Source organism: Canis lupus, chromosome 22, assembly GCF_003254725.2.
Source record: "Canis lupus dingo isolate Sandy chromosome 22, ASM325472v2, whole genome shotgun sequence".
Lineage (NCBI taxonomy): Eukaryota > Metazoa > Chordata > Mammalia > Carnivora > Canidae > Canis > Canis lupus.
In genome coordinates, this window is record NC_064264.1 from 9,490,857 (window position 1) to 9,513,063 (window position 22,207).

Here is a 22,207-nt window from a genome sequence, read left to right on the forward strand (position 1 = left end):
GTTGTTCCTCCACCCACAGATAAGTCTTCCCTTCCCAAAGTCAGTTCAGAAGGTCTACAGGGATCACCAAGAATCAGGAACAATGTCTCCCCAAAGAAATACAGTAAACTTTCAGTAACTGGCCAAAATAATTGAGAACTAAGATTTGTCCAAAGCAACGTATGCATCATTATAGTCTTAGAAGGAAAAGGGAGGGAGAAAGGAGTGGAAAGCTTATTTAAAGAAAGAATGGCTTGACTTCCAGGAAAATGGTAGAATGGGAGGATCCTAAGCTCATCTTATTCCATGCATACTAGATAATACCCATATCAGTGTAAATTACCCAGAAAACAACCCAAAGACTGGAAGAACAGACTGTCCACAGGTAAATGTAGAGAAGAGGCCACATCAAAGAGGGTAGGAAGGGTGGGGATTCAGTCAGAGGCACAAAACTCTGTGGAAGGGAGGGATACTGTGGGCGCAGAGAAGGGAGAGAGACACTCACTCACTCCAGGCCCAGGGAACCTGCACTGGGAAGATGAATCCCTGTTAACACTTTCACTTGAAAACCAGAGGGGCCTAATTATGCAAGTTTTTAGGTCAGTGGGATTAACATCTGGAACTTTAAAAAAAAATCAGGGGGCTTGGCTGTGGGAAGGCTAGAGGTCAATAGGAAACTGAGTCCCTACCCTTAAAGAGACAGCACAACAAACAGCCCTGCGCAGAGAAAAAGGACAGAAGCAGCAGCTAGAAAAATGCCTAGCGGATAGAGGAAAGATATATTTACTAATCTCCGAGTACATGGTGGAGGGGCAGGAATCTTTAGGAGACTTTTCCAGAAACAAACGTGGTGGCAAGTGACTTTACCTCTCCTAAGGCCCCTAACCTAGACACATGGACACTTGTGGGAATCAGTACAGTGCTAATACTTTCCATTAGCTTTTTGTAGAACTGTCCCCTTCCACCCGGCAGGTTAGAGTAGTGCAGACCTAGCTGGCACTGTGCCCCACCACCTTTCTCCTAAGGACTGATCTCTTCCAGCCCTGTGGTAGTTTTCTAAAGTGACTCCATGTCCCTTCTCACAACAGACCTACACAAATCTTGCTAACATCATACCCCTGCCCCTTTATTCTCTTGAACACTGAGGCCCCTCCAATATGCCCTTGGCCAGAACCAATCTGAAATGATGCCATTAGCCTGGCAGTGTGCAAGCAGCCTAAGAGGGACCAGTACCACTCATGAGGTGACTTCTGTCCTGGAGTGAGGGGAAGATAATCAGACACACCAGTCCTACTGCAGGCCCAGCAGTGTACTGGGGCAGACACTGGGTCTGACTACAGGCCCTATTCATCAATGAAAGCTTCTCAGGTGATAAAACAGAGAAAGTACGTTTTGCTGCTACTGCATCTCTGGCAAACACCTGGTCTGACTCATATCAAGCCCAAAGAGACCCCAGACTGGTCCATTATTAACACATGAACAAAACCCTCCCCCAAAACGCAAAGGGAGTCATTGTAGACGACTGGTCTGAAGGCAAACATTGCTTAGCCACATTGATAGGATGCACACAAAACACATAAGAGACAACCCTGAAATGCCAGGTGAAGAGGTGGACACTGCATAGCAGGGCACTACAGAACTTCTTTATAAGTCCACTAGTTTCAAGAGGAGATGTACCTGACTTTCCTAACACACAGAAACAAACATGGAGGGGAGAAAAAAAACAAACAGACACAGAGTTAGAGCAAATGAGATGATTATGTCCCAAATGAAAGAACGGGACAAAATCACAGCAAGAGAGCCAAACAAAACAGATAACATACCTGACAGAAAACTTAAAGCCATCATAAAGATATCCACGGAACTTGAGAAAAGAGTGGAGGACCTCAGTGAGACCCTCAACAAAGAGACCAAAAACACAAAAAAGAACCAAACAAAAATGAAGAACTCAATAAATGAAACTAAAAATACACTAATTGGAGTAAATAGTAGACTAGAAGAAGCAGATGAAAGGATCACCGTCCTGAAGAACTGATAATGAAAAGCAATCAAGCTGAACAGGAAGGAGGGAGGGAGAGGGAGAGAGAGAGAGAAAGAAATGTAAATAGACTTAGGGAACTTGGCGACACCATCAGCATAATAACATTCACATTATAGGGACCTCAGAAGGAGAGGAGAGAGAAAGAGGCAGAAAATTTATTTAAAGAAATAATAGCTGATAACTTCCTGAATCTGGGAAAGCAAAGAGAAATCCAGATCCAAGAGATGTAAAGAGCCCCCAACAAAATCAACCCAAGGAGGTCCACACCAAGACACGGTAATTAAAATGGCAAAAAGTAGAATTTTGAAAGTTGCAAGAGAAAAGAACAGCTACATAAAAGGAGAATCCTATAAGGCTATCAGTGGATTTTACCACAGAAACTCTGCAGGCCAGAAAGCAGTGGCACCATATATTCAAAGTGCTGAAAGAAAAAATTCTGCAATCAAAACTCTCAGAAAGGCTACCTTTTAGAATAAAGAGCTTCCCAGACAAACAAGTTAAAAAGGAATTCATCACCATTGAACTATCCCTACAAGAAAGGTTAAGGGAGGAGGGGCATGTGCCTGGCTGGCTCAGTTGGCAAAGCATGGAATCTTGATTTTGGGATCATGAATTCAAGCCTCACATTAGATGTAGGGACTACTTAAAAAAATGTTAAGGGGACTTTTTGAGTGGAAACAAAGACCACAGGGACACCTGGGTGCCTCAGTGATTGAGTATCTGCCTTTGGCTCAGGTCCTGATCCTGAGAGCTGGGACTGAGTCCCATATCGAGCTCCTTGCAGGGAGCCTACATCTCCCTCCCTCTGCCTGTTTCTCGCTCATGAATAAATAAAATCTTTTTTTAAGATTTTACTTATTCATGTGAGACACAGAGAGAGAGAGAGGCAGAGACACAGGCAGAGGGAGAGGCAGGCTCCATGCAGGGAGCTCGATGTGGGACTCGATCCTGGGTCTCTAGAATCACACCCCAGGCTGACGGCGGCATTAAACTGGTAAGCCACCGGGGCTGCCCTGAATAAATAAATAAAATCTTAAAAAAAAAAAAAAAAAAAAAAAAAAAAAACAAGAAAAAGGAAAAGAAAGACCATAAGTAGGAGAAAAGCAGAATGCATAAAATGCAGTAAAATTAAGTATGTCTATATAAAGCAGGCAAGGAATTTACAAAATAAAAGTGTAAAGTGTGACAGCATATATCTTCAATGTGAGGGGGAGAAAAAAATTATGAATTACATCAGTCAGAGAAAGACAAATACCTATGATTTCACTCACAAGTGGATTTTAAGAAACAAAGCAAATGAACAAAGAATAAGAGACCAAGCAAAAAACAGACTCTATAGAGAACAAATTGATGGCTACCAGAGGGAAGATGGGTGAGGGGATGGGTGAAATAGGTAAAGGGGATTAAGTACACACTTACCATGAAGAGCATTGAGTAATGTACAGAATTACTGAATCACCATATTGTAAACCTGAAACTAATGTAACAATTTATGTAACTACACTGGGATTTTTATTTTTTTATTTTTATTATTTATTTATTTTTTACACTGGGATTTTTAAAAAGTGAAGGGATATTATTAGTAATAAACATATGCAGAAATTATGGGTGAAAACTTTCCAAATGTAGTGAAAGATCTGTACATCCAAGTTGAAGCTAACAGGTCAACTAAAAATTTCAATCCAAAAAGATCTTCTCCAAGACATATTTTAAGAGAACAGTGTAAACTCAAAAATGAAGAGAGAATTTTAAAAACAGCAAGAGAAAAATAATTTCTCTCATACAAGGGAATTCCATAAGGCTATCAGATCTCAGCAGAAACTTTGTAAGCCAGGAGAGAAAGAAATGATATATTCAAAGTGCTGAAAGAAAGAAATTAGAAAACAAGAATACTTTACACAACTAAACTCTCCTTCAGAAATGAAGGTGAGATAAATACTTTTCTTAATAATAATAATAAAAAGCTTAGAATATTTATCACCATTAAATTGCCTTACAAGAAATGCTGTAAGTAGTTAAGCTGAAACGAAAGGTTGTTAATTATTAACGTGAAAATATATGAAAATATATAAGACAATGGTAAAGGTAAGCATACAGTTACATTTAGAATACTCTAATACCATAATATGGTGCTGTGTTAAACTTAACTCTAGTATAAGGGTTAGGAAGCAAATGTATTAAAAAACAGCTATCGTGAAAACAATTTGTTAATGGATACACAATACATAAAAATGTAAATCAGGACATCAAAAACCATAAAAGGAGGGGTGAATAAAAGGATACTTCTTGTATGTGAGTGAAGTATAGACTACAGTATGTATAAAATCTTTTATATAAGCATCCTGGTAATCACAAAGCCAAAACTTAAAGTAGATTCACAAAAGATAAAGAGAAGGGAATCAAAGCATATTACGATGGAAAACCAACAATTCACAAAGGAAAGCAGCAAGAGAGGAAAAACAAAAGGAAAAAGTGAATAATAAAATAGCCAAAAAAACAATTATATTTTGAATTCTCCAATCAAATGACACAGAATGCTTAGATGGATTAAAAAACAAACAACAATCAGATGCCTGGGTGGCTCAGCGGTTGAGTGTCTGCCTTTGGCTCAGGGCATGATCCAGGAGTCCCGGGATCAAGTCCCACATTGGGCTCCCTGCATGGAGCCTGCTTCTCCCTCTGCCTGTGTCTCTGCCTCTCTCTGTGCATCTCTCATGAAAAAATAAATAAAATCATTAAAGAAACAAACAACAAAACAAAAAGCAAGAACCAACCATATGCTGCCTATAAGGGATCTGCATCTGATTTAAGGACACACACAGGATCAACATGAAGGGATAGAAAAAAATATACTCCATGAGAGTGGAAACCAAAGAAAGGAAGGATAACTGTAGTTATATCAGACAAAATAGTCTGTAAGCCAAAAAATGAATAAAGAAGAGACAAGAAAAAAGTAATTATATAATGAAAAAGTCATAATCAAGAAGATATAACAGTTGTAAATATGTATATACCCCAAACTGGAGCACCTAAATAAATCAAGCAAATACTAATAGATCTGAAGGGAAAAATCAACTCCAAGACAGTATAATAGAGTAGTACAATATAATACTTACAGCAATGGATAGATCATGGAGATAGAAAATCAGCAAGGAAACATTAAAGCATACTTTATAGACCAAAAGGATCTAGCATCATATATAGAATATTCTATACAACAGTAGCAGAACACATTCTTCTCAAACACGGAACATTTTATAAGACAGATCATATGATAGGTCATAAACAAATCTTAGGAAATTTAAGAAGACTGAAGTCATGAAGTGTCTTCTCTGACCAAATAGTAAGAAACTAGAAATTGACAGCAGGAAAGCTAGAAAATTCACAAATGTGGAAATAAACTCTGTAACAGCTAACATGTCAAAGAAGAAAAGGGAAATTTAAAAAAAATGCTGAAACAAAAATGGAAACTCAGTATATCAAAACCTACAGGATGCTGCAAAAGTAGATCTAACAGGGAAGTTTATACAGTAAAGGCCTACAGTAAGAAAAAAGAAATATCTCAACTTAACTTTACATTCAAGGAACTAGAAAAAGAAAGTCCAAAGTTAGTGAAAAGAAGGAAATAACAGAGATCACAGAAGAAATAGAGACCAGAAGAATACAAAAGATTAAGAAACCTAAGAGATAGTTCATTGAAAAGAATTAACCTTTGGCTAGACTAAAAAAGAGAGAAGACTCCCATAAACCAGAAATGAAAGAGGAGACATTACAACTGACACTACAGAACTACAGATGATCATAAGAGACTATGAACAATTGTATACCTACCTAGAAAAAATGGATACATTTCTAGAAACATATCACCCACCAATTTTAAGCTTTGCGCAGTGGCAGTATTGTAGCCAATGAGGTTTATCCAAGGCGCGATTATTGCTAATTGAAAACCTACCAATTTCATCATGATTCAAAATCTAAACAGACCAATAAGTAAGGATATTAAACCAGTAATCAAAAACTCGCTGACAGAAAGAGCCCAAGACCAGATTCAGTGGTGAATTCTACCAAACATTTAAAGAATAATTAACATCCATCCCCCTCAAAGGCTTCCAAAATATTGAAGAGAAGGGAACATTCCCAAACTCATTACAGAAGGCATGCATTACCCTGATACCAAGGTACAGTGCCAGAGCAGGACACTATAAGAAAATTACAGACCAATATCCCTGGATGAATATACATGCAAAAATTTTCAACAATGTATGTGCAAACTGAATTCAACAGTATGTGAAAAGATTCATATACCATGACCAAGTGGGACTTATCCCTAGGATACAAGGGCAAGGATGGTTCAATATCCAAATTAATTATGATACACCATGTTAACAGAGTGAAAGACAAAAATCGTATGATCATTTCAAAAGGCAGGATAAAATACATCTTTTTGTGATAAAAACATTCAATTAACTGAATATAAATGTATTTCAAAATCAAAAGGCATATATGACAAATTCAGAGCCAACATCATACTAAATGGTGAAAGACTGAAAGCCTTTTCTCTAAGATCAAGAACAAGACAAGGATACCCACTCTTATCACTCCTATTCAACACAGTATAAGAAGTCCTAGCCAGAGCAATCAAGCAAGAAGAAATACATTAATAAAAGGCATCCAAACTAGAAGAGAAAAAGTACAATTTTCTGTTTGCAGATGATAAGATCTTAAGACATAAAAAATCCCAAATACTCTACCAAAAAACTGTTAGGACTTATCAATGAATTCAGTAAAGCTGAATGATACAAAACCAACACTCTGAAATCAGTTGTTTGTATACATTAGCAATAAAACATCTTAAAAAATCCCATTTACAATGGCTTCATAAATAATACTTGGTGATAAATTTAACTGAGGAGGTAAAAGATCTATACACTGAAAAGTACATTGATAAAAGAAACTGAAGACACAAATGGAAAGATACCACGTTTGTGGATCAGATGACGAAAATGTCCGTACTGCTCAAAACCATTTATAGATTCATTGGCTATCCTATTACAATCCCAATGGCATTTTTCAAAGAAATAGAAAAAAAAATGCTTAATTTGTATGGAGCCACAAAAGACCCTGAATAGCCAAAGCAATCCTGAAAAGGAAGAATAAAGCTGGAAGTATCTCATTTACTGATTTCATACTAAAGTATAAAACTACAGTAATCAAAACATTCCATTTCTGGGTATATATCCAAATGATATGAAAACAGGATCTTAAAGGGATACCTGCATTCTCACAATCATTGCAGCATTATTCCTAATAGCCAAGATACAGAACAACCTAATTGTCCAAATATGAATTGATGAAGATGTTTCATACATATGCCTAAATATGCTTTTTGAAATTTCACATTATGATACTTCGCTTAAATGAAAGATCTACATTAGTACTTGTTTTTGTTAACCAAAATAAATCTGAAGGATTTTTGCTTTTACAAGAAAAGGCAAAAAGCAAAAATAGTATTCAGCATTTATTTCACAGTAAGCCCTCATAGAGGCAACATGCAACCCAAGCAGCAAGAGTGGCACTGCCAAGCTCCCCTGAGAACTATACTTGGCATCTCATCATCAAGCTGCCTGCCATAGTTGTGAACTATGCTTGTGAGCATTTGTGCTTTAACCTCGATTTATTTTGTGCATCCCTCTTAGCAAGACCTGTGTGTTCTAAGGTATCAGAAAAGCCTAGAAGAGGTCACTGATTGGGTCTTGGATTATAAAGACCCAATGGAAATTTTCCATTTCCATAAAGAATGGAAAATTCCTGGAAAAAGAAGTTACTGGAAAGCTCCTGTGTGTGTGTGTGTGTGTTGGGGGGGGGGGGGGGGGGAGGATGCATAAAAAGAAACAGAACTACCTAATTCATTTTATTTAGCATAAGTTGGATACCAAAATCTTTCATATAAATTAACGGTAACTGCTTTTTCACTTTATGCTATTTGGGCTTGTAGAAGATTTCACAGGAATGCTTTATTTTTGGATAGTGAACAAAACCTGTGGAATATTATTTAGCCATGATAAAGAAGGTCACCTACCATTTGTGACAACATGGTTGGACCTTGAGGCCCTTATGCCAACTGAAGTAAGTTAGATAAAGAAGGCAAATATGGTTTCAATTTTATGTGAAGTCTAAAACATTCAAAGTCACAGAAACTGAGTACTTGTGGTAATTAGGGTGGGGTTGGGGAAATGGGGAGATTGGTCAAAGGGTATAAACTTCCAATGAGATGATGAACAATTCTGGGTATCTAATGTATACCATGGTGATTATAGTTAACAGAACTGTATATACTTTAAAATTGTTAAGTGATTAGATCTTAAATTTTCTCACCATTAAAAAACTGGTAATTATGTGACATGATGGAGATCTTAGCTAATACTATTGTAATCATTTTACAATACATAGTGTATCAAATCAATACAACTGTATACCTTAAACTTATACAGTGTTATATATCAGTTATATCTCAATAAAGCTAGAAAAAGGGGGCAGCCCTGGTGGTTCAGTGGTTTAGCGCCGCCTTTGGTCCAGAGCCTGGTCCTGGAGACGCGGGATTGAGTCCCATGTCGGGCTCCCTGCATGGAGGCTGCTTCTCCCTCTGCCTGTGTCTCTGCATCTGTCTCTCTCTGTCTCTCATGAGTAAATAAATAAAACCTTTAAAAAAAAAAAAAAAGCTAGAAAAAAGTTCTTTAGCAAACATCATTGCAAAAAAAAATTTTTAAAGGAGGCATTAATATCTGAAAAACTTTAATTATACAGAAAGTTCAATGTGTTACCATGTGTTTTAAAATTTAAGCCTTTAATGAAATACAAGATTTTAGGGAAAAATATAAATTACCCAAACTGACTAGCACTCAAGAATAAATAGCTGAAGCTACTACCCCCTCCACTACCCAAGAATAACAGCTGCACCATGTAAGTTACTGGGTGCTTAGGTGTTCTAGATAGCAACTGCATACATGGTGCTGTGTTAATGTGTCTTTTCTAATTTATTCCTCACAATAAATCAGAAATTGGAACTATTTATCATGCCACTTTACAGATGAAGAAATTGAGGCTCAGGTAAGATTGGACAATTTGCTCACAGTCACATAGATAGTAGGCATGAATCTAAAAAGTTATCAAAAATTAACTTGCCCAGAATTCCAGGACCAGAAGATTGTACTAGTACTTTCTTTTGAACTTTCTAATCCCTGCCCTCCAAAAAACTTTTTAATCCCAGAGAAACCATTAAGTATTCTAGAACATTAAAGAATGGAAAATTCCTGGAAAAAGAAGTTACTGGAAAGCTCCTCTGTGTGTGTGGGGGGGGGGAGGGGAATGCATGAAAAGAAACGGAAAACTACCTAATTCATTTTATTTAGCATAAGCTGGATACCAAAATCTGCTAAAGATATCACACATTAACAAATAAAAACAAAACTATAGACCACCATTTCCTAATCTGTTTTCTACATCAAAGCTATCACTATTGGAATTTACCAAAATCTTTTTGATAATGATCCTTGAAAAATCTACAGATAAAGCATGCTTCCTCAACATAATAAAGATTATCTATCTCAAGCCAATAGTCAATCTAATCCTTAATATAAATTTTAGAGACATTTGCACTGAAATCAGAAGCAAAACATTAATGTCCACTTTTATCACTATACTACTGGGTATGAAGATCTAACTAGACTAAATAGAACCTGAAATAAACAGGAAGTAAAATCAGCAGAAAAAAAGATCACAAAATATTTGGGGACACATCTCTGCATGAAAAATCCAAGACTCAAAAAATCTTATAAATACAATAACTTAGCAATACAACTGGATTCAAACTTTTTCAGACTGTAATTGCTGGTTAAAGAAATAGAAAACATGGACTGAATTCACAATTTAAAAGAAGAAAAATACGTAAAAATTCACATAATTAACTTTTACTAAGCACTTATGTCCCAGGCACTGTTTTCAATTTTGGGGTACAGAAGTGAACCAACTAGACTAAGCTGATTACATATAAGAAATGCAAGTGTGAGACTGACAGAGAGGAGCTACAAAAGTTGTATAGACAATCATACTTTGAATAAAGAGAGCTATATGACATTTTTTGGATGAAAATAGGAAATACTGAAAATGTCAATTTTTATCAAATTCAACAACTAAAGCAGAATTTCAATCATTTTGACTAAAATTATATTATAGTTGTTGAACACCTGAAAAGTGATTTAATTTACCTGGGAAAAAAATGAATAACAAAACAGGAAGCTTTTTTGTCTTTTTGGAAAAAAAATTTTGGAAAAAAAATATGATATACCATCAGATAGCAGAACATTATTATATAAAGGTATAGAATTAATTAAATCTTTACAGTACTGTCACAAAAAACTGATAGGCTAATGGAACAGAATAGATAGCCAGAAACAAACTGGCAAACTCAAGAAGTAAAACACAAAAATTTAAAAACTGTGTTACTTAAAAAAGGGGAAAAGATGGTACATAAAACTGGGGCAGAACAGTACTGGCAAAACTGGTTAAACTAGGTAGCATAAAAAATTAGAATCTCATCTCATATGATGCATTAAAATAATTAGGGATGGATTAAACATTATGTGGAAAAGAGGAAAGAGCACACAAACCAGAAGGAAATACAAGTATATATTTGACTTTTGGATGGAAATTATATAAATGAAATAATAGATCACAAAAGACAAAAAAGCTGGACTAGTTAAACCTGACAAAATTGTGTACATCAAAAAAGCATTATAAGCATAGTTAAAAATCAAACTACAAATGTGGAAAATCCACTATAACTACAACTAATCAATGATTAGCATCTGTACTACAAAAGGAGCTTATAGAAATAAGGAAAGACTAATAATTCAATGGAAAAATGTGCAAAAACCATTGACAGTTTACAAAAGAGTAAATGCAAAACTGATAAGATATAAGAAAAAAATTCATACCAGTAAATCAAAGAAAACAAAAATATCTTTTGCTAAATTAGAACATATTTAATTATATACAACTAATGAATTACTAAGTTCTACTTCTGAAACTAATAATATGCTATATGTTAATTAAATTGAATTTAAATATTTTATTTAAAAATATTTAAAAGCTCAGGAATAATTAATGCTGAGAAGGTCCAATGGGACAGAAACTTTCAGAAGCTGCTAACGGAGTATAGATTGGTATGCTCTTTCTGGAACACAATTGGGCACTGTGTATTAAGATTTTCAACATCTTCATAACCATTAAACATGTATTTTGTTTCTAGAAATAGTAAGAAATATGTACAGAGTGATACATCCATATATAGTCAAAATATTATAAAACCAAGAAGTGCAGAAATAACCTAACTACCCAATAGAAAGGGAATGCCTGAGTAAAATCAAAGTACATCTAAGTGATTGAATATTATATAACAATTAAAAATAACATTTCTAGAATTTTAACAAAGTACAAAAATATTTGTATAATGCTAAATAGAGAAAAATATAAATACTGGGGAAAACAGGACGCCTGGGTGGCTCAGCAGTTGAGCGCCTGCGTTCGGCCCAGGGCAGGATTCTGGAGACCCAGGAATGAGTCTCACATCGGGCTCCCTGCATGGAACCTGCTTCTCTCTCTGCATCTCTTGTGAATAAATAAAATCTTAAAAAAAAAAAAAAAAAAAAAAAAAAACTGGGGAAAATACTTCAAAATGTTACTATTATCTCTTGGTAACTTTCTTTCTTTCTTTCTTTCTTTTTTTTTTTTTTTTTAAGGATTTTATTTATTCACGAGAGACACACAGACAGGCAGAGACATAGGCAGAGGCTAAACCACTGAGCCACTCAGGGATCCCCCTCTTGGTAACTTTCTTACGCTTTTCTTCAATTCCAAAAATTTTCTGGAACAAGAATATATTGGTTATTTTTAGGGGGAACCTCTTAAAAATTAGACTTATCTACTTAGGAAGTAAGACATAATCCATCACATGTGAAACTGGCTGACTAGGTAAAATTTTAACAAGAATGGTTTTACAATGTATTTATCACATGGAAAACAAAATACTTGAATTTTAAGAAATCTTAACTTTAAAGCATAGGAGATGTTGGAATAGTAGGACCATCTTCCTATTGTAAGTTACTTAAAAAATCACTTAGGGGCTGAAGTAATGCAGCCTATTATTTCTGCAATTTCAGTATACACAGTATGCTTATCATGATGCCTGGCAGTATGCTGCATTAAATGTGTTTTTTCTAATATTACATTAACTATCAAATACAACCTAAAGTATCATTATAATAGTAACATTTTGATGGCAGTTTAAATCTACACTATAGTATGTTATCCTTGGAGAATTCTCAATAGAACATCATATAGATATTCCCTCACTTATGATAGGGTTATAGCCTGGTAAACCCATTGTATATTGAAAGTATCTTAAGTTGAAAATGTATTTAGTACACCTAATCTACTTAACATCATAGCTTAGCCTAGCCTTACCTTAAATAAGCTGAGAACACATACATTAAACCTAAATTGGGCAAAATCATCCAATACAAAGCCAATTTTATATAAAATATTGAGTATTTCATGTAATTTATTGAATACCATACTGACAGTGAAAAACAGAATAGTTTTAAGTATACTGGCTGTTTACCCTCATGATTGCTTGGCTGCGTGGGCGTATACGAGAGAGAGAGAGAGAGAGAGAGAGAGAGAGAGAGAGAACTGTAGAACTGTATAGTGTATATCACTAGGCAGGGGGAAAAGATCAAAATTTGAAGTGCAGTTTATACTGAATGCATGTCATTTTTGCATCATCTTAAAGTCAAAAAAATCCTGTCAAACCATCACAGGTTGGGGACTGTCAGTATAAAGATAGCCAAAACTTACATTACTCTATCTTAAAAAAAAAAATACAGTTTTAACATGAAAAAATACAATCTTTTTTAAAGATTATATTTTTTTCATTTGACAGAGACAGAAAGCACAAACAGGGGGAACTGTAGACAGAGGGAAAAGGAGAAACAGGCTTCCCAAGGAGCAGGAAGCCTGATGCAGGGCTCCGCACTAGGGGCTCAATCCCAGGAACCCACCCCCCCCAGACCATGACCAGAGCCGAAGGCAGAGGCTCAACCTCTGAGCAGGGAGTCCGAAGTGGGGCTTGATTCCAGTACCCCGGGATTATGACCCTAGCCAAATGCAGATGGTTAGCTGACAGCCATTCAGGTGCCCCCAAAATATGATTTCATTAAAGTACAGTTTTAATAATAAGTAATTTCACTATAAAAGTATCCAGAGTAGTTATCTTATATTACCTATTCAAAGCATTAATGTTTTTGGAGAAAAACTGCTAGCTCATGTACCTACCCCCCCCACCCACCTGAAGATGTATTTAAGCATTTAAGAAACACTAATTTGTGGACCTGCGACTGACATCTTCCTTTTATTGTATAAATGCTCCCAAGACAATTACTAATTTAAATATGTAAGTTAATAATATAAACCAGGTAACATCTCTTACCATGGTCTTATTTAATTGATAAAATTGTTCTGTTTCTTGAATACAGGCTTTAAAACCTTGGTGAAGTGTCGTAAGCCATTTTTAAGACAGTAACAAAATAAAAGCTTTTTTCCCTTGTCTTTAGACATACCCTAAGAGCCTTTATTGAATATGTGGACATTTGTCTAGTAGAACAATGATGGTGAATGTGAGAATGCACATGTGTACACGGTATGAGTTAGTGCGTGAGTGTGTGGTCAAAATAAATTGGGTAGGTGGAAAAAAATAAATAAATTGGGTAGGTGGGTAGGAATTAAAAAAATCATTAGAGGTTGGAGTAATATATATTGTTGAATCACTATATGTTAACTATACCAGAATTTAAATAAATAACTAATAAATAAATAACGTGAGCATCTCTCCTACAAAGTTAGCTTACTTTTTAAAATAAGCACTAGTTTACACCTCAAAATATTTAAAAATATACGTAATTAGAAGAGATAAAACCACTCTAGAAATCAATGAGCCACATTACTGAAATTAGTTGAAATTTATCCTTGAAATTAGTTATTGTAATGTATGGAAGTACTGAGACAGAAAATACAATTTGTATTAACAGTGGGATTAAGTTTCAGGTACTTACTGAGACTCAACTTGTTGTTTAATTTCTTGCCACTCTCCATATGGGTTTGATTTTTTGTGAGCTTTGGATTTTTCTTCATTTGGACCTGATGAATTTTGCTCTTGGACATTTTTTTCTTTCTGTGTTTCTGGTTCAGTTTCTTTATTTTTACTTTTTTCCTGAAATGTCAATGTCAAGAAATAACATACTTTAAGTAAAACTACAGGGACACCATTTCTTTACCGTAATCTTATTGATTTATAAATAATAATACATTAAGTCACTTAATATTTTTAATTTGCACAAAACACAAAAAATACACATAAAAGAATTTTAATGCTCTATTAGGTTTTTTACTCTAAAATGTTAAGATACCATGGTCAAGGCTGGTTTTTAAAATAATTTATATGATCCTATTAATGTTCCACAATTAAAGATATATACACTGGCCTTTTTTATACTCTCCTGCTTTCTCTCCTTACTTACATACCCAATAGTGATCTTCCCTTATGTGGTGCCTTTTCTGAATTTAATGCCATATCCTTAGGTTCTACTACACTCGTTATCTACTTAAAGAACTCCCTCAATTTATCAGTCTTAACTGAAATCTGTCTTCACATTCAGATGACTGCCAAAGCCTTAATGAAATATAACTGCTAAGTATGTGAAATGAGAAAAAGACACACTCTTGATGTAGAAGCAGGTCCCATGGGATCTTGCTGGGCTAGTATTTTTATAGCATCCCTTCATCTGGGAAAACAAAGCTCTATGATCCCGTTTAGCAAATGGATTCTACCCAGAGAATTCAGTCTCTTTCCAAAATGCATAACTGTGGGTGGCAGTCCGAGGACACTGTTCTGTCTATAATTCTCTGAATGGATAGTAACTCATTCCCCCATGCTGTTCCATCATAGACCTATGAGGCAACATCGACTCTCTCTTACTTAGCATTCTTGACTATTTCCAGGCTATGACTTTTTTTTTTTTTTTTAAGATTTTATTTATTCGTGAAAGACACACAGAGAGAGGCAGAGACACAGGCAGAGGGAGAAGCAGGCTCCGTGCAGGGAGCCTGACATGGGACTCGATCCTGGGACTGGGATAATGCCCTGGGCCGAAGGCTCACGCTCAACCGCTGAGCCACCCAGTTGTCCCTCCAGGCTGTGACTTTTATTGAGATCCTAATTTATGCTTTGATTCTAATGCAATATAATAAATGCCTCCTCCTCTGAGGTTCATACTACCTTCTATACAGTTCTGTTCCATGCTTCCTTACATGATCCAATGACCTTTGGCCACTACTCCATATTCACTGATGACTTTAACCATATTCTTTCTTTTCAAATTAATCATACTGGACCTTAAAAATTCCCTAGCCTGTTCTGTGAGTTTCACAATCAATGACTTTGGCCTTCAACTATACTCCAGCCACCTAATGTTATTAAGATTATTTTTCTTTGTATATAACACCTGATACATAGGTAGTATTCAAATATTAAATCCTTGCATCAATGTACCACTTAATTTATGTCATCACTCAAAAATGCCTGTGAAGTTTTATTTTATTTTATTTTTTTAAAGATTTTATTTATTTATTCATGATAGTCACACAGAGAGAGAGACAGAGGCAGAGGGAGAAGCAGGCTCCATGCAGGGAGCCCGACGTGGGGTTCGATCCCGGGTCTCCAGGATCGTGCCCCGGGCCAAAGGCAGGCGCCAAACCGCTGCGCCACCCAGGGATCCCGCCTGTGAAGTTTTAAACTCCAAAAGCACACCCCCTTTAACCACAGTGTTTTTCTTCTGGCTTCCTTACTTCCCATACACTTTCTGTCCAACCTTGTTACTATCTCTAATGCTTTAACTTCTCCTTATGTTCTGAGTTTGTTGACCAAGTCTAGATTTTACATCATTACAGAGCTTCACATCCATAGGGAATCATTTAAATTTTTTTTTATCCTTTTTTATCAACATGATCAGTGTACCCACCTTCTGTCCGGTAACTATTGGTTTGTTCTCTATAGCTAAGAGTCTGTTTCTTGGTATATCTCTCCCTCTTTTTCTTTTTTCATCCCTTTGCTTGTTTTGTTTCGTTTCTTAAATTTCACACAAGTGAGATCATATGGTATTTATCTTTCTCTGACTTATTTCACTTAGCACCATACTCTCTAGCTCCATCTCTATCATTCCAAGTGGCAAGATTTCATTCCTTTTTAGTGGCTGAATATAATTTCATTATACATACATATATCACATCTCCTTTATTCATCTGTTAGTGAGCATTTGGGCAGCTTCCAGAGTTTCACTATTGTAAATATGCTGCAGTAAATAAATATAGGAGTGCGTGTATTCCTCTGAGTTAGTGTTTTTGTATTTCTGGAGTAAACATCCAGTAGTGTTGGATCCTAAAGCAGTTCTATTTTATATTTTGTGAGGAGCCTCCATACTGTATTCAACAGTGGTTGTACCAGTTTGCATTCCCACCAACAGTACCCAAGGGTTCTTTTTCTCCACATCCTTGCCAACACCTGTTGTTTCTTTTGTTTTTTTGATTTTAGTCATTTTGACAGGTATGAGATGATTATTTCCTTGTAGTTTTGATTTGCATTTCCCTGATGATCAGCAATGCTGAATATAGATTTTATATCCTTCATTAAAGAGCTCCCCATCCACAGAGAATCATTTTATAATTTTTCTTTTTCTTTTTCTTTTTTTTTTTTTTTTTGCTGGTACCCTTAAATATCTTTGTCCTTATGTTTGTCTATTGCATGGAACCTAAAAACCTCCAACACAGACTTACCCAATCATTGGTCTGTTAAGTGTTACATGGGGAGGGGGAAAAAAATCACACAGACTTTGGGTTCTATAATAAAGCTTTAGTAATCAAGACAGTATGGTATAGGCACAAAATAGGCACATAAATCCATGGCACACTAACAGTAATTTAGAAATGAACAAACAATTATATGGTCAATTAATCCTTGACAAAGTAGAAAACAATATACAATAGGAAAAAGACCATCTCCTCAAAAAATGGTGCTGGGAAAACTAGTCAGGTATATGCAAAAGAATGATACCAGGCCACTTTCTTATACCATACACACAAATAAATTCAAAATACATTAAAGACCTAAATGTGAGACCTGAAACCATAAATCTTAGAAGACAGCATAGACAGTAAGGTCTCTAACACTGGCCATAGGTAGCAACATTTTTCTAGATGTCTCCTGAGGGAAGAAACTTAAAAGCAAAAATAAACTAATGGGGCTACATCAAAATAAAAAGTTTCTGCAAAGCAAAAGAAGCAATCAACAAAAGACAACCTACTGAATAGGGGAGGAAATTCTGCAAATGACATAAACAATAAAAAGTATCTAAAATATATAAAGAACTTATACAAGCCAACACCCAAAAATAAATAATCAAATTAAAAATGGGCAGAAGACATGAACAGACATTTCTCTGAAGAAGACACAGAGATGGCCAACACTTGAAAAGATGCTAAGCATCACCACATGCAGAACAAAACTGGGCCATTTTCTTACACCATACACAAAAGTAGACTCAAAATGGATGAATGACCTAAATGTAAGACAGGAATCCATCAAAATCCCAGAGAAGAACACAGGCAGCAATCTCTGTGACCTTAGCCACAGCAACTTCTTGCTAGACACATCTTCAAAGGTCAGGGAAACAAAGGCAAAAATGAACTTCATCAAGATAAAAAGCTTTTTGCACAGCAAAGGAAAACAGTTGACAAAACCAAAAGACAACCAACAAAATGGGAGAAGATATTTGCAAATGTCTTATCAGATAAAAAGGCTAGTGTCCAAAATCTATAAAGAACTTATCAAATTCAACACCCAAAAAACAATCCAGTCATGTAATGGGCAGAAGACACAAACAGACATTTCTCCAAAGCCATACAATGGCCAACAGATACATGAAAAAATGTTCAACATCACCTGGCATCAAGGAAATACAAATCAAAACCACAGTGAGATACCACCTCACACCAGTCAGAATGGCTAAAATTAACAAGTCAGGAAATGACAGATGTTGGTGAGGATGCAGAGAGACAGAAACCCTCTACAATGTTGGTGTTGGAGGTTCCTCAAAATGTTGAAATAGAGCTACCTCATGACCGAGCAATTGCACTACTAGGTATTTACCCCAAAGACAGAAATATAGTGATTCAAAGGGGGCACCAGCACTCCAATGCTTATAGTAGCAATGTCTATAGTAGCCAAACTATGTGAAGAGCCCAGATGTCCATCAAGAGATAAATGAATAAAGATGTGGTGTGTAATACACACACACACTGGAATTACTACTCAGCCATCCAAAAATTGAAATCTTGCCATTTGCAATGATATGGATGGAACTAGAGTGTATTATGCTAAGTAAAATAAGTCCATCAGAAAAAGATAATTATCATATGATCTCACTCATGTGAATTTAAGAAACATAACAGAGGATCATAAGGGAAGACAGGATAAAATAAAATAAGATGAAATCAAAGAGGGAGCTAAACCATGAGAGACTCTTAACCATAGGAAAGAGATTGAGAGTTGCTGGAGGGGAGGAGGTAGTGGGATGGCGTAACTGGGTGATAGACATTAAGGAACACATGTGATGTAATGAGCATTAGGTATTATATAAGACTGACAGGGATGCCTGGGTGGTTCAGTGGTTGAGCGTCTGCCTTTGGCTCGGGGCGTGATCCCGGGGTTCTGGGATCAAGTCCCACATCAGGCTCCTCACAGGGAGCCTGCTTCTCTCTCTGTGTCTCATGAATAAATAAATCCTTAAAAAAAAATAAAACTGACAAATCACTGACTTCTACCTCTGAAATGAACAATATATTATATGGTAATTAATTGAATTTAAATAAAGAAATAAAAATAATAAATACATAAACTTGTATTTAGATGAAAAAAAAAGATGCTCAGCACCACTGATCATCAGGGAAATGCAAATCAAAACTACAAGGATACAATCACCTCACATCTGTCAGAATGGCTAAAATCAAAAACACAAGAAATGACAGGTACTGGCAAGGACATAGAGAAAAAGGGACCCTTGTGCACTGTTAGTGGGAATGCAAACTGGTATAGTCACTGTGGAAAACAGTATGGAGGTTCCTCACAAAATTAAAAATACAACTGCCCTAGAATACAATAATTATACTGCTGGATATTTGCCCAAAAAATACAAAAACATCAACTCGGAGGAATACATGTACCCTTATGTTCATTGCAACATTATTTACAAAACCCAAACTATGTAAGTGACCCAAGTGCCTATTGAGAGATGAATACAGAAATGGTATAGGTATCTACAATGGAATATTACCATAAAAGAGGAATGAAAGCCTGTCATCTGCAACGACATGGATGGAGCTAGAGAATATAATGTTAAGTGAATTAAGTCAGAGAACGATAAATACCATATGATCTCACCTGTGTGGAATTTAAGAAACAAAATAAACAAGCAAAGGAGAAAAAGAGAGGGAGGGAGAGATAAACCAAGAAACAGACCCTTAACTACAGAAAACAAACTGATGGTTACCAGAGGGGAGGTAGGTGGGAGAATGGGTGAAATAGGTGATGGGGTTTAAGGAGTGCCTGTGTTGTGATAAGCATTGGGTGATGTACAGAATTGTTGAGTTGCTACACTATACACCTGAAACTAATACTACACTGTATGTTTACTGGAATTAAAAAAATCACACAAACATACAAACTGTTAAGACTTCAAAATTTATGATATTTAGTGTCAGCAGAGACTTTGATACTTTAGTAATGGGTATTTCTTCCACTAGTCCCCAGTGCTTATTAAAAAAGGAATATTCAGCTATATACAGCTGAGTAAATATTTATACCATAGAAACTATTCATCCATTATTTTGGTAGATGAAGATTTATTGGTGTCTTTGTGACAGATTAAACTCCAAAGCAATTAAGACATTACAGTAGGACTCCATATTTTAATTTTTTAAAAAGATTTTATATATTGAGATAGAGAAAAAGAGAGCACCCACATGCACATGAGAGAGCCTGAGAGAACAAGTGGGAGGCTGAGCCAGAGGCAGAGGAAGAAGGAAACTCTCTGATGAGCAGGGAACCTGATGCAGGGCTTGATCCCAGGGGCCTGGGATCATGACTGAGCAGAAGGCAGAAACCCAACTGACTGAGGCACCTAGACACCCCCAGTATGACTCTGTATTTTAAAATAATGTATGTAAGTCTGAATTAAAAAAATTATAGACCAAGAAAATACCAAGATGTTACAGTGATTTTTCTGGGAAGTGGCAGGGTTATAGGTAGTTTGTCTTTGTTTACCTGTATTTTGTAATATTTTATTTGGTTGAAATTTAGTAATATCTGTCCAGATTGGATGCTGGGTATAAACATTGTGAGATGGGGGTGCTTGGCTGGCTCAGTTAGTTGGTAGAGCATGTGACTCTTGAGCTCAGGGTTATGAGTCCAAGCCCCGTGTTGGGTGTACTTAAAAAAAAAAAAAAAAAAAAAAAAAAAGATATTACTTAAAAAAAAAATCCTAAAAAAGAAAATAAAAAAAGAACAAAAGAATATAAACATTGTGAGATGGCTACTATAGGCGCTTTGTTGCTGCTTCTCTACAAACTGGATACATCCCTCAACCTAAGTTCCACCAAGAATTATGGGGTAAGCAGAAAAACTCCAGGCAAGGACAAAATCCTAGGTGTGGCCTGGAAGTACCCTCTCTCTAGCATCTTTGAATTTCCTTCACTTCTCAGGCCAGTAATGTCACCCAAGATCAATGTGATGTATCTTTTTGCTTTGCCACCTGGGCTCCTCACTGTTCCTGGAAAGATCACAAAGCAGGACTAGCAATAGTATAGAAAGGTCTAATTTTTTCCTACCATGGCTACCAGCAACTCCTGTCAATTCTTTTACTTGGTACATTTCCTCTCCCACCCCAGTTCAGTGACTGTTTCAATCCATTAATGCCTTCAGAGACGCAGGGTCTTGGGTTGTCGGAATGTAGGTGACACATGGATCTTCTCTTTTTTTGTGACTGTACATGCCTTTCAGCACCGCTTTCTTAGCTTTCAAAGCCTTTGCTTTGGCTTCGGCTTTGGGAGGGGCAGGGGCTTCCTTCTTCAGCTTTGGTGCCATCTTCATGAAAGGGCTACACATTGACTCTTAATCATGAGAGATTTATGGTGGTGATGTTTTCATTAAAAGGGACTCCAAAGGAGGTACAAAGGGAATACCAACAAGGGTGGGTGGATAGGTTGGTCTTGAACAAAGAATAAACTCATTTCCAGTAAGAAGGTAAAGTATGGTTTTTCTTTTCTGTAAGAGGGGAAGACTATGGATGAGTTGGTATCAGGGAGGAAATTAAAAGAGTTTCTCCCTTTTAGCCTCATTTATTAAGAAATCAAGATTGCTTGCTGAGAGTCAGGAGCTTTGAGGAGCTTGACAACATTAATGGATTGAAACAGAAGAGTGCACCCAGGAGAAACAAGCTTGATCACTATGCCATCATTAAGTTCCCCCGACTACTGAGTCAGCCATGAAGAAAATAGAAGACAACAACACACTTGTGTTCATTGTGGATGTCAAGGCCAATAAGCACCAGATCAAACAGGCTGTGATGAAGCTCTATGACATTGATGTGGCCAAGGTCAACACCTTGATCAGGCCTGATGGAGAGAAGAAAGTGTATGTTCGACTGGCTTCTGACTATTGCTTTGGATGTTGCCAACAAAATTGGGATCATCTAAACAGTCCAGCTGGCTATAAATCTAAATATAAATTTTTTCACCATAAAAAAAAAAAAGTCAATGTGCAGCCACCAGCCTGCCAACTAATTTCTAGTTTTCACTTCATATCCAAACCACATACATACCACGAACCACTTTTCATTCCTATTATAATCGGAGTTCCTTATTTATTTTTTAAAGTTTTTATTCAAATTCCAATTAGATGGGACGCCTGGGTGGCTCAGTGGTTTAGCATCAGCCTTCGGCCCAGGATGTGATCCTGGAGTCCTG

The 22,207-nt window shown here is 36.2% G+C and overlaps 1 protein-coding gene and 1 pseudogene across 1 annotated transcript in view; one reads left to right on the forward strand and one right to left on the reverse strand.

Moving 5' to 3' along the window:
* WBP4 (WW domain binding protein 4) overlaps positions 1-22,207 on the reverse strand; it is a 59,839-nt gene that overhangs the window by 22,998 nt on the left and 14,634 nt on the right. The window contains exon 9 of the mRNA XM_025478145.3: positions 14,188-14,345. Within this exon, the coding sequence (XP_025333930.1) occupies positions 14,188-14,345 (158 nt within the window). The remainder of the gene's footprint in view (positions 1-14,187; positions 14,346-22,207) is intronic.
* Positions 5,900-6,003, forward strand: LOC112678955 (U4 spliceosomal RNA; annotated as a pseudogene).